The sequence below is a fragment of the Danio rerio genome, chromosome 1 (genome assembly GCF_049306965.1).
Source record: "Danio rerio strain Tuebingen ecotype United States chromosome 1, GRCz12tu, whole genome shotgun sequence".
NCBI classification, from domain to species: domain Eukaryota; kingdom Metazoa; phylum Chordata; class Actinopteri; order Cypriniformes; family Danionidae; genus Danio; species Danio rerio.
This window is the reverse complement of record NC_133176.1, coordinates 55,899,212-55,913,856: the sequence shown is the minus strand read 5'-3', so window position 1 is coordinate 55,913,856 and position 14,645 is coordinate 55,899,212. Positions and strand designations below refer to the sequence as shown.

The window sequence follows — 14,645 nt, the reverse complement described above, 5'->3', positions numbered from 1 at the left end:
AGCCCGTAGCAGCCTGGTGAAATGGGTGGTTCTTTTTTCCTAAAAATATAGAACTTTTTGGAGTTATTAGCCTCATTTTCTATTGAATTATGAGGTTTAAATACTTTTTAAGCACCATTTCTTGCTGAATTAGCTTGTCAGATGGTCATCAACCACATTTTTTGATGTACCAAAAACAATTCCTAAAGATTTAGAAAAAAAAACTGAGAATAATACTTTTTTTTTCAAATACAAATTTATTACGTAATAAATCATAAGAAAAAAGGGTGCTGGTCAAGTTTTAAATAAAAAACTAGCCTATTGTCATTTATTAGCCAAACACAAACCGGCCAGCACATTCAACTGTCCTCAGTCACGCTGAAGCAACAGCGAACAAAGGATTCTGCTTTCTGATGAAATGATGAGGTGAAGCCTAAGATAAATTTCCACTTATGTAAAATAAAGAAAGCCAAGTCAAATTGTTTAAGAATAGCTTTATAATGAAGCAAGTTACTGTTTATGAATAATCATTGACTCAAATGATTAGTTCAGAAAACAGATTCATTCAGGAACAAAACATGTTACTCTGAGATGCAGAGATGTGCAACATGTTTGTTGATCTATTGTATAAAATCAACATCATATTTCTGAGCACATGCTGATATTTGAGAAAACTGCACTCTTGTGTGAAATAATTTAATTATATCACATCTTATAAAGATGAAAAAACAACCCGTTTTTTGCTTTCAACTTGAATTACAGCATCGTGACATTCGCCACACACACACACACTTTTGGACTCTCAGCACATGTTTTTGTTTGTTTTGGCGAAGCGAGGAATAATGTCAGCTTGCTCGTCATTAAAACAACATATATAATATCATCACGGAGTGTAAATATCCTACAACCTCGCATAAACTAAAATATAATACAGATTTTAACTGGTTACCACTTAAAACACTGCACAGAAACATCATAGCATTGCATTAAAAACACATTTTAACCATATAATGCAACAACCGTCCACTTTTTTCCACTTCAGCATTTGAAAATGACTAATATAAGAGATGTTTCCTATCTGACCTTCAATGGTGAACCTCAAACGAGGAACCGCACCTAAACCGGATGTTCAGACAGGAAACAGACACACACAAATCCCTGATGTTTTCATTATTATGTCGAGTTTACTGAGTCTGGAATTAAAACTTGGAGATTTGTTAAATTTCACCACACACTGACCCAGCCAGTCATCAACCAATACCAAGATAAATAGGAAGGTAAATATTTATATATATGAAAGTAAATAATTATATATGAAAGTTATATATGAAAGCTAATAACTATAAATGAAAGTAAATAATTATATATGAAAGTAAATAATTATATGTAAAAGTAAATAAGTGACTGAGATGCATGATAACAGAACAGGAACTGATGCAGGTTTTGTACTTTCACATCACTTGATTTACAGGACACTGATGATTCTGATTCAATGTATTGATTCTTCTGATCCTTTAATGATTACACGAAGGAGTCTTTTTTCTACTTATAATATAATAACCCTAACTATAAACTTAGTGAAATGCACTTTTCTTTAAAAATTACTTCAATACCTTTGTCCGGCATATTTGCATTTTAGAAAGTTACATTACAGAAATGGTTTCAAATAACTTCTATTTTAAATATATGCTGTACCTTTAATTGCTCAATTTCCATAAGAAAATAAAGGGTTGACACAACAACAAGGATAACAACATCAACATTTCTTAAGCATCAAATCAGCATTTAAGCATGATTCATATTACCTTGATCATCATGAAGCATCACACAACACTGAGGACTAGTAATAACGCAAAAAAATCCAACTTCATTCATTCATTCATTCATTTTCTTGATGGCTTAGTCCCTTTATTAACCCAGGGTCACCACAGCGGAATGCACCGCCAACTTATCCAGCAAGTTTTTACGCAGCGGATGCCCTTCCAGCCGCAACCCATCTCTGGGAAACATCCACACACAAACATTCACTCAAACACTCGTACACACTGCGGACAATTTATTCTACCCAATTCACCTGTACTGTGGGGGAAGCCGGAGCACCCGGATGAAACCCACGCGAACGCAGGGAGAACATGCAAACTCCACACAGAAACACCAACTGAGCCGAGGTTTAAAATCCAACTTTGCATCTCAAAAATAAATTACAGTCATTCAATTCATTTTCCTTCGACTCAGTCCCCTATTTATCAGAGGTCGCCACAGCAGAATGAACCACCAACTATTCCAGCATATGTTTTACGCAGCTGATGCCCTTCCAGCAACAACCCAGTACAAGGAAACATCCATACACACTCATTCACACACACACTACGGCCAACTGGCCCAGCCAGGATTTGAACCAACAACCATTAAAACATCTAACAGACCCCAAACATTATGAACAATAGTTTACCTGCATTCAAGAATAACATCTAGTTTATTAAAAACTGAGTGTTAAGAAAGTGTATCTTTAAATGTGTGAAAGTGACATACCTTCAGTGTTTCTCTGCAGTTTTCTCAAGGCTCGAACGAGTCCTTTGAAACCTTCGAAGCTCTTGTCTTGTTGGCTGTAGAGGAGAATTTTCTTGGCATCGGTGAACAGTCGGGAGATGCTGTAAATAATCACAGTGACACATATATGAGGGACGCTTCTTGTGGACTGTTTTTGTAAGCACTAGCAGTGTATTATACAGTTGAAATCAAAATTATTCACCCTTTTTTCAATTATTTCCCAAATGATGTTTAAGAGAGTATGGAAATTATCAGTGTTTCCTATAATATTAGTTCTTCTGGAGAAAGTCTTATTTGCTTTATTTCAGCTAAAATAAAAGCAGTTTTTAATTTCTTAAAACCATTTTAAGGTCAATATTATTAGCCCCCTAAGCTATATATTTTTCGATAGTCTACAGAACAAACCATCGTTATACAATGACTTGCCTAATTAACCTAATGAACCTAGTTAAGCCTTTAAATGTCACTTTAAGCTGAATACTAGCATCTTAAAAATATCTAGTCAAATATTAAGTACTGTCATCAAGGCAAAAACAAAATAAATCAGTAATTGGAGATGAGTTATTAAAACTATTATGTTTAGAAATGTGTTGAAAAAATTTTTTCTATATGTTAAACAAAAATTAGGGAATAAATATATATGGGGGGCTAATACTTCTGACTTCAACTTAGTATGTTTTAATCCTAAGACTGATATACTTACATGGAGTCATTGAAGTTGCCCACAACCCCGGGCGTCTCTCCTGGAGTCGGGTAGCGAAAGCAGGGGTTGTTGGCATTGCAGATGATGCCCTGAACCCACGGTAAAGTCCCTGCAGAGGGCATAGCCTTATTGGGAAAATGGCCTGGGAAACAGGACAAAGCAATCAGGTTGATGTTGTTAACTCCTTAATTCTTTTTAAAATAAACTTGAAACACCTTTTGTGGTAATCTAAAGTAGGTATACAATTAATTAATGAATTAATTTTACTTCAGCTTAGTCTCTTATTTATCAGGGATCACCACAGCGAAATGAACCACCAACTATTCCAACCTATGTTTTACGCAGCGGATGCCCTTCCAGCTGCAACCCGGTACTGGGAAACACCCATATGCACTCACATTCACACTCATACACTACGACTAATTTTAGTTTATTATATAGCGCATGTCTTTGGACTTTGGGGGAAACCAGAGCACCCAGAAACCCACGCCAACATGGGGAGAACATGCAATTTCCACACAGAAATGCCAACTGACCCAGCCGGAACTCGAACCAGCGACCTTCCTGCTGTAAGGCCACAGTGCTGACCCCTAAGCCTCTGTGCTGCCATTTTAATTTATATCACAATATAAATAATAGAAAAAAAGCTATAGTATATTTAAATTACTCCTATGATTTCTACACTTGAGTTCGATAAAGTCATGTTAGAATCCCGCAGGCTAACGTGTCAAACAATATATATAAATAAAACATTTTCATATTGAAATATAAATATATTGTTTGAAATAAGGTAAATAAATCTGTACAATAACAGAAAAAGTCTTCTCATTACTTGGTTTTTGTATCGTATCGTATCGTATCATATCGGAACTTCTAAAAATGTCAATACAATTACTTAGTTAAACTAACTAAACATCAAACGTTGTCAGAGGAGAGCGTAATATCCCTAAATGCAATTCAAAAACACACATAAACATGAAAAACACATTAATTTTGAGATAAACTCAATTGTTAGCTAATGAAAAAGGTTTTTACTTCTCTTGTTGCCTTCATTCTTGCTTTACATTTTTGTTTCATTGAAAATATTGTCTTCGTTTCTTATTTACAAGTCACACTTGAGTAAAAGTATCAGACAAATGCATTCATATCATATTTTTAAAGGATTCATAGATAACAAAGTAGTTTAGCACATTTCTTCAAGTTTAATAACAAGGATATATTACACCATCTATGCACGCATACAGACATCATCACAGTTTGCGTAATTTGCAACATAATTCCATCACAGAATCCTCCAGAAATCCTCTCCCTAATGTAAATAATGTTTGTTTGAAGAGTGTACGTTTCCACAAACCAGATCTACAGCCTTATTTCTTTCCTATTAGACTGGCATTTGTTTTTCAGATTTTGAATTAACTCAAGATAAGTGAGCGTTTAGTTAGCCTGGCTCAAAGTACAGGAAACGACACGTTGCAAGAAAGCTGGGCTCTTGCGATATAGTTGACATTTCACGCTGTTCCTGGAGCTGTTTTGCTGTCCTTGACCCCCTCTGGGGACTGCGTGATTTCCAAAGAGGAGCAAATATTAACACTTGAATGAGGCACAGCGACACAAGCACACAAACTGTATCATTGTGACATTAAATGCAGTGCATTAAGAGCAATCTGTCAGCTTTACAGTGCAAGTAGTGCAAAATGAAAATTAACAGTCTTTTTTGTTAATTTTTGTGACAAGATTTACCTTTTGGGAATTTTTCTCTGAATAAATAAGCTTCCTATTGATAAGTGGTTCGCTAAGATTTGAAATTATTTGGCCAAAATACAACTATTTAAATATGTGGAATATTAAAATATTGATTAAATCGCCTTTCAAGTGTTTCAAAATAAACTCTTAGCAGTGCATACCAATCAGAAATTAAGTTCCAATATGTATTTACAGTAGAAAATTGACAAAATGTCATCATGAAACATGATCTTTATTTAATATGCAAATGATTTTTAGCTTAAAATATTGTATAGAAATAATGTACAGAAATAAATCTATGCAAAGGCAGAAAAAAAGGAAGTTTTATGGTTTTTGTATCGTAATTTTGCCATTTAAATGCCATATTATCAACAGACAATGTACACTACCTGACAAAAGTCTTGTCGCCTATCCAAGTTTAAGGAGCAACAAATAATAACTTGAATTGTAGTAGATCATATGTTATCAGACGTGGCTTATATGAAAGGCAAAGGCCTCTAGATGATGCCTATTTTACCAAAATAAAATATGATCATGCTTATTAAATAACCTATTAATAAATTCATCTGGAATGCCAAAGAAAGCAGTCTTCTCCAAGATTCTTTGGATTCATTTTCAATGCCTTCTCCTCCATCTTACCCCAGACATGCTCAATAATGTTCGTGTCTGGTGAATGGGCTGGCCAATCCTGGAGCACTTTCACCTTCTTTGCTTTTAGGAACTTTAATGTGGAGGCTGAAGTTTAAGAAGGAGCGCAATCCTGCTGTAGAATTTGCCCTCTCCTGTGGTTTGTAATGTAATGCGCAGCACAAATGTCTTGATACCTCAGGCTGTTGATGTTGCCATCCACTCTGCAGATCTCTCGCATGCCCCCATACTGAATGTAACCCTAAACCATGATTTTTTCTTCACCAAACTTGACTAATTTCAGTGGGAATCTTGGGTTTATGTGTGTTCCAGTAGGACTTCTGCAGTATTTGTGATGATTGGGATGCAGATCAACAGATGATTCATCAAACAAATCTACCTTCTGCCACTTTTCCAATTGATCAACTAGAAGTCAAGTTATTATTATTTGTTGCTCTTACAACTGTGGTCAATGACAAGACTTTAGTCATGTTGTGTATGGTTTCAAACTACTACAAATGTCAATAAAAATTACTCTTACTTCCCAACATTAAAAGTTATCAGAGCAGATCTTTACTTTGGCATGTAAACAAAATCGTTCATTTTGATCATTGCAATGTATTTTTGGTTATTCCTACACCTTAAGACTCGTGATTAAGACTTAGGACTTAACTTAAGACTTGTAATTAAGACTTAAGTTGTTGTGCTCCAGGGTTACATTTGGTTTATATAAGAGTTTGTAGTTTTGGACAAGAAAGACACAAGTGAGTTGTATTGTGATAAATCCATCTTACATTCATGTTGCTCGTATGGCGGATAGTAGAGTCTGACAGATATCAAGATGAAAAAGATGAAAAGTGGCCATATGATCTCGACCAGCAGCTGAATCTGAAACAGAAAGAACACAGAAGTCTGATTTCTGACTTATTTGTTTTCATTCTTCATCCCGATTGCTTTGGTTCCTCCCTAATGGACTGTATTCAGATTTCTATTCATTCTAGCGGAGTCAAGAAAATCCAGTTTAACCATGACAGCTGATGGGTTTCCTGTTGACAAGGCATCGTCTTAATTTCCTGTACCTCCTGAGCATGCAAATATATTTGGTTTTGCTATCATTTTGCATGCATATATGATAACTATTCACAAATAATCGACAAATACTTCATTTAAAATCGTTCTAATCATTCATTGTTATGTTTTTTGATACATTGTGCATTATCATTTTCATGCATTTATATGCGGCTTTCATATATGTATCATTTGCATGCACATAAGTCTACTACACAAATAATCAACAATTACCTCAACAGCGACTTTACAAATTTGAGTCAAATCATTCATTTGTATGTTTTTCATGCATGAAATGCATCTTGCTCACTTGCTGTATTCTATTCTTGCATTTATATTTATTTTTGCTATCATTTTGCATGCATATATAATAACTATTCACAAATAATCAACAATTACTTCATTTAAAATCATTCAAATCATTCATTGGTATGTTTTTTGATTGATGAAATACATTGTGCATTATACTTTACATGAATTTATATGCAGTTTTCATATATGTATCATTTGCATGCACATAAGACAACTACACAAATAATCAACAATTACCTCAACAGCGACTTTAAACGTTTGAGGTGTCAAATCATTTATTTGTATGTTTTTACTTATGAAAGGCAACTTGCTCATTTGCTGAACCTCCTGTTCATGCATTTATATTTGATTTTGCTTTCAATTTGCATGCATATATGACAACTAATCACAAATAATCGACAATTACTTCAACTTCAACAGGGTTTCTGCAGGTTTCACCAAGAATGAAACGTTAGACTTATGTAGGGCTAAAGGCTAAGGCTTTTTTGTAATGGCCCAGCAATAAAAAAAAAATGTACTTGTCCCATCAAAAAAAAAAAAAAAAACTAGTTATTTCTTAGTAACATATTTAAATTACTTTTAAAAAATATTTAAAATAATTACTTATTATTTTAAAAGGTCCACTTTTGTCACAATCAAGCAGACCTTTACTTTATTTTTTTATTTTATTTTTATTTACATAACGTCAATTAAAACCTTGATAAACTAAATGTATGCAAAACTGACTGTTATAATCTTAGTTATAAATAGAGTTTAGCTTAAAGTTTAATTGAGATGTATTGTCGGTGATTGGATGTGTGTTGGATCGACTGAGTGGCTTTGCATAAACAAAGAAAATTAAGACCTATTTAAAATTATTTTAAATCAATAAGACAATATTTTTAATGAATTTAAGACTTTTTTAAAGCCTAATATTTAGTTTTTGGAATTTAAGACTTTTTAATACCCCACAGATACCCTGTTTAAAGATTTCAGCTGTCAAATTATGCATGAAATGCATTTTATGCATGAAATGCATCTTGTTCATTTGCTGAAACTCCTATTCATGCATTTATATTTGGTTTTGCTATAATTTTGCATACATATATGACAACTAATCACAAATAATCAACAACTACTTCAATACTTTAAAATTTGAGGTGTCAAATCATTCATTTATATGTTTTTTGTTCATGAAATGCATCTTGTTCATTTGCTGTACCTCCTATTCGTGCACTTATATTTGATTTGGCAATCATTTTGCATGCATATATGAAAACTGTCTACAAATAATCCACAGTAACTTCAACAGCAACTTAGAAGATGCGTGAATCTATTGAATGTTTTTTTTTATTCATGAAATCCATTCAACACAGGGTTAATGATTTCGCATAATGCAGCATCTGTTGCTGACCTCTGCAACCTCGGCAGCCTATAGGGACTCCATATGCCACATCTTAGCTGAATAAGCATATTTACTCTTTATATTGCTAAATACATTTGGTATGAACTTACAGTCTGTCTCCGTCTGTAGGTGAAGTTCTTCCACAACAGTAAACCCAACTGAGTGGAGACAGCCATCTTACCACGGATACACACTATCCGTGCCGCCTTACAGAAGCTGTCAAGATAATAAACAATCAAAAAAATAGATGTCAAACTAGTGAAGCCAAGCTCAAATTGTTTCCACTGATGGTTCTCTATGAAGCACTCAAATCCAGACAACACAAGTCATGCCATCTTTATCTATTGAGGACTTTGTGATAAGCAAACATTCAAGAGATGTCCCAAATTTCCCAATATCAGCTGTTTTGCTTGTGTATTTCCGAGAATTAAGGGACTGCTGACTGCAAAAAAATGCACTTGACAAAATGGATTCATTTCAATCAGCTTTTAAGTAAGCGTGGTAAAAATAACAGGCATACAGTAGCTTATCTTCAAGTCATTTCTCTTATCTGTTATCAGGTGAATAGGAAACAATGTCAGTATGTGGGCTGTAATGTTGCATAATGAACTGAATCACAACTATCACAATGTCCTGCTGGTGTTTCGCTTAAACTGCACAGTAATGCATTTTACAATTAATCTGAATGCTGTCACTCCTAACAAAATGCGTGAGTCAGGATACTGTTAGGATGACTAACGTGATTTTTTTCTGCTCGGAAAATGCATCAGGTTCTAAATTTACGATTTAAAGTATTTTTTGTACGCATTTAAAACTTGTTAAAAACACAGAGAAAACCATAAGTAGGCATATATTTTCAGGAATTAATGAAAGCCACATGTAAAATTATTTTTTTAAGAATCTAATGAGCAAATCTGCTATTTTTAGAGATAAATAAAAGCAACATGGAAAAAATCTGATGAGCAAATGTGTTATTTTCCTCAATTATCATCACACGTATGAAGAGTTCAGATGCAAAAGCCTCTGTGCCGTCTGAAAGTTACATTGAAAATGAAGATTTTTATCAGCCTCCTTTGTTTATGTTGTGTTATTTCACTAAAAGACCATAAAAGGAATTATTCTTTGCTGTAAAAGTGAAATTACTAAACCTACAAACATAAGCTTAATAAAAAGGCTGATTTTAGAAGAAAATTTCAGATGGCATTTAGAGCTTTTTACATCTAAACTCTTCATACATATAATAAATATAATAATATAATAAACTTGTGTGGTGTTAAAACACAGTGAGAAAACCATAGGATGGCATATATTTTCAGTAAAGAATGAAAGCCACTTGAAAAATCACATTTTCTAACAATCTAATGAGCAAATCTGCTATTTTTAGAGATGACTAAAAGCAACATGGAAAAAATCCGATGAGCAAATGTGTTATTTTCCTCAATTATTATCACATATAAAGAGTAGATACAAAAGTCTCTGTGCCGTCTGAAATTTCCATTGAAAATGAACATTTTAATCAGCTTCATTTGTTTATGCTGTGTTATTTTACTTTAAAGACCATGAAAAGGACTTAATCTTTGCCATACATAAATGTGAAAATACTGAACCTTCATACATGAGCTTGATAAAAATGTTTAGAGGAAATTTCAGTCGGCATTTAGAGGTTTTTACATCTAAACTTTTCATATATATGTTAGTGATTCGTTACTAGCTTCATATACATGTTAGTGATTATTTACTAGTGTTTCATTTCTGGCAAACGAGGCTCAATGCTTTTGTTTTTCATACAAAACATAAAGAGCGTCCCTTGTGGACGAGTCCATTTTCTCTTTTTTTCTGCTTGTTTACCGCTTTCTTTACCATCGCTTCGTAATTTAGCCACATAATGCACCGCAAAACACCTTATTTTGGGCTCATTTTGGCTTAAAGAAAGAAAAATAAAGAATGTCATTCTCATTTGAGCACTGACTAGTATGAAATAGGAAGAGTAAGACCAGTCCATCCGAGCAGCCCCCACATATTGGCTACACTTGTTTACAACATTCAATCTTTGACATGAATTTCTGTGTAGCAAAAATATGAATCGACATTTCTTCATACACCGAATTGCAGTCCGCAGGCGATGTTTTTTTCACTGAAAGTGTTTCTAATCGCGATGTTTTAAAGATGCAGAGGAGCTGAGGCTCTCCGTGTGCTTTTCATTGTTCCGCAGGAGAGAGGTTACTCTCGGTCATTTACAGCAGACACGCGTATACGAAGCAGATGCTGAAGACACACTTACAGTCTTCTTTGTTTAACACTTTCCAACTTGTCATTCTCTCAAAGGGATGAAAATGAATATACAGTTTAACAATATTTATCTCATCGAACATTAACATCTGTCACGACGCGTTTAACACGTCGTAACTCATCAAGTGTTTACAACAAAGACTCGATCGCGCAAGTTTTTACAAAAACAGCAGCGCTTTTCTAAACAAATAATTAGCAGGTTAACTTATTTAGATGCTTATACGGTATAACTAATACATGACAAAACGTGACAGGTTGTTTAAATGTTTTCAATATGTTCGCATCTTAGATTTTTGGTGCATCGCAACTCATAAAATGCGTCAGTCGCTTAATTGAATCAGACAACAACAACAACAACATGTATTTATCATGACATGAATAGCACGTATAGGCACATTATTAATTAATAAATACTTAAAAAACAAAACTTGAGAGCTTGCACTTCACAAAAATAATGAAACTCCATACTTTTACTCACCGCTATTTCTTGCTCCTTAATGATTGTTCCTTATTTCATATAAACTGTAAATCCTTTTAGAAAAGAGAGGATAAAGCAGCTGTTTAAACTCTCTCCGAGCGATATTGTACTGGTGGTGCTTTGTGTTCTTATGGACGGACCTTTTTCCTCTCCTCCATCCTTTTATAGCGATGCGCGAGGTTACTGTCGGACAAATGCTCGAGCCTCCATATATGGAAAGCACGTGCGGACCCAAAACAGCTCTTAAAAGGGCAACGCTGGTCCGTTGAAAACCAGACTGTTTGAAGCATGTTCAATTATACACGGTATGAGTTCATAATACAAACATTCATTCATTTTACTTCGGCTTAGTGGCTTATTTATCAGGGGCTACCACGGTGGAATGAACCACTAACTATTTCCGCATATGTTTTACACAGAGGAAGCACTTACATCCACAACTCAGTACTGAAATATTACAAACATTATGGATTTCATTCTACTTTAATATTAAATCCATATTGTTTGCATTATAAACTTAATACAAACATTTTAACTTAATCCTTATATCTTATATTATAATCTGAGAGATATCACTGAAATTGGAAGTGCAGTGGTTGGTTGGCAGATGGTTAACTGCTTCAAATGGATTTGCCCTGTTCAGCCACACTCATTACTTCTACCATCAGGACATAAAATGCTAAAGCGAGTGTCAATAAACATAATTAAATATTTAAAAAATCTGATTTACTGGTTTAACATGTTTTGCTATGAATAGGAGTTGACTACAATGACAAAAGCTCCTTTAAATCACATTTATGCTTTGCTTTGTCCAAAGATCTTGTGTGTGGCCCTGGAAAATTTCCAACACAGGCTCATTGTGAAGCACGAATTATGTAGCCAGAGGTACATATGGCTGCATTTAGTCTTTCAAACGAATGCTATGAGGTGGATTGACACCGTTGATGGCTTCTGTTTCTTTTTGCACTAACATCTGACTGCTTACCTCTGTGTAGACGGCTTTTCCATAATTACCAGTTTACCCAGTGGCTCACTGCGTAAGTTGGCGATCTTGAGACATAAAGTGGAGTTGACAGCGTTGACGGGTTTCAAATCTTGCGAAGAATGGTTCCAGAAAGCAGGTTATACAAAAAAAATTCATTAAACAAGTAAATAACAGGGTGAGAATGTGGTAAGATCTAAAAAATGTGGTAAAAATGAGGTGGCTATTCTTTTTCTGGATTGCTTTTGAAAACACTATCGGTTGGGTTAAGGGAAGGGGATGCAACAGAAAATGTAGCCCTCATATAGTTTTCTGGAAATCACAAATTATGTAGCCAGACGTACGTAGCTGCATTTCATATTTAAAACAAACGCCACAGGGTTGTATGACGAAGTTACTTTTCTCGCTTACCAACTGACCGATTACCTCCGTATGCACAGCTTTCCCGCTGTTACCAGTTTGTTTAGTGGGTCGCCATGTACATCAATAGACATGAAACGCAGAGAGGAGTTTACCACAACGACAGGATTTGATTCCGGTGAAGAACAAGTCAATCAGTGCTTTTGAAAATACTTTTGGTTGGGTTTAGGAGGAGGATGGGTCAGTCAATCGGTCAGTCGACAGTGGCCTCTAGTGGATTTACGCGAGAACAACATGTGCGAATGGCACTCGCGAGAGAAATTTGAGATCTCAAAAAGTGTACACAGCAGCCTCTGGGGTATTTGCGAAAACAAAAACTGCAAAACAACGTAGCTCCAGGGACGTATTAGGTGCTCTCCAGAAATGTATCCAGGGGTACATATCCATAATGAGCCTGGGTTGAAAATTTCAGCCTTTGGAGCACCAAGCTTGAAGATCACAGTATCTATTTTAATGCTGTATTTGACTCCTATAAGGGTGGAACCGTGGCGCGGTAGGTAGTGCTGTCACCTCACAGCAAGAAGTTCGCTGGTTTGACTCCCGGCTGGGCTATACGGTATTTCTGTGTGGAGTTTGCATGTTTGCCAAAGTCCAAAGAAATGGGTAAGCTAAATTGTGTAGCATATGTGTGTATGTCTGGGTCCTCCAGGTTGGGCAAAATTTGATGTCACTAAACCAGTGGCGGATTTAAGCATGGGCAATGTGGGCAACTGCCCAGAACGGCATCTTGCTAAGGGTGGCACGAAGACCCCCCATCCCCCCAATTCACTTTCATCACCGAAAGGGCAGCATGAACATCAAGAGGGCGGCACAACCGTCGTTGGCCAAGAGTACCAGTAAAGCTTGCGCCACTACTGTACGAAACAACAACAAGGAGTGGCTAAATATCAACTTTGATATAAACGGCCCTGGGAGTAAGTAATAATTTTAATCCTTCACTTAACTAAACAAATTTAGTGACGCGTGAAGGAAGCGTTCATATTCTTTGTACTGCAGTGGTACTTACAAAGCAATTCAACTACCCCAAAAAACTGCTGAAAACCCAATTTTAATGTGTGTGTGGGAAATTAAAAAAAATCTCTAGGTCACCAGGACCTCTGAGAAATTAAGACAAGCTTTAAAAGACTTTAGACACAACCCCGGGCAGGGCCTTGAGGGAAGATACTGAACAAAAAAAGACATATAGCACCAGCTATTGAATTAAGCTGATAAAGTGGCCTAGAAATCCACCTATCGCTCAAAATACAATGCCATGTACTAAAAACATAGCGCAGCTGAAGAATATGCACAACGAAGGTTTAGAGTCCGGAGCAGCTTGTGACTTTTATACACATCTCTTTAGTGTTTGGTTCAATACAGGAGATGCATTTCACTGACCCACTGCATTCCCTGGACTTTCCGCATCGCTGGTCTGGATAATTTGAAAAGTCAACTATTAATGAAATTGTAGTTCATGTAAACAGCACATCTCTATCAGTGCATCCTGTTTTTTTCTTGAAATTTATTTTAAAGCATAAATAGTGTGTGATAGTACTAGTAGTTCTTTTATGCACTCTTATTTTATAAATCACTCAAAGAAACACTTTTATACACTGTAAAAAATGCAATGACAAAAAAATGTATCATTTTGTTCCTTTAACTTATTTTAAGAAGTTAATACTGTTTCAACTAATTAAGTTCTATAAAGTTTAACGTAAGATGTATCAGTCAGTGTGATTGATGTAAGTTGAGATGACTAGAAAAGCTCCTTTGGTTTAACTAAAACATGTAAGCCAGCAAAGGTGGGCTCAGTGGTCAGCACTGCTTCCTCACAGCAAGAAGATTGCTGGTTCGAGTCCTGGCTGGACCAGTTGGCTGAACCGGGTGCTTTGGTTTCCCCCACAGTCCAAACACATGAGCTATAGGGGAATTGGATTAACTAAATTGGCCTTTGTGTATTAGTGTGTGTGAATGAGTGTTTATAGGTGTTTCCCTATACTGGGTTGCAGCTGGAATGGCATCCGCTGCATAAAACATATGCTGGAATAGTTGGCGTTTCATTCTGCTGTGGCAAGCCCTGAAATAGAGACTAAGCCGAAAATGAATTAATGAATAAGCCAGCAAGAATTGT

The 14,645-nt window shown here is 35.5% G+C and overlaps 1 protein-coding gene across 1 annotated transcript in view; it reads right to left on the bottom strand.

Annotated features, from left to right (window-relative positions):
• Positions 1-11,291, bottom strand: part of abca1a (ATP-binding cassette, sub-family A (ABC1), member 1A) — a 68,096-nt gene extending 56,805 nt beyond the window's left edge. The window contains exons 1-5 of the mRNA NM_001309465.1: positions 11,134-11,291; positions 8,477-8,582; positions 6,397-6,490; positions 3,233-3,374; positions 2,512-2,630 (exon numbers count right to left, since the gene is read on the bottom strand). Of these exons, the coding sequence (NP_001296394.1) occupies positions 2,512-2,630; positions 3,233-3,374; positions 6,397-6,490; positions 8,477-8,542 (421 nt within the window). The 5' untranslated portion in view covers positions 8,543-8,582; positions 11,134-11,291. The remainder of the gene's footprint in view (positions 1-2,511; positions 2,631-3,232; positions 3,375-6,396; positions 6,491-8,476; positions 8,583-11,133) is intronic.
• Positions 11,292-14,645: the final 3,354 nt, after the last annotated feature.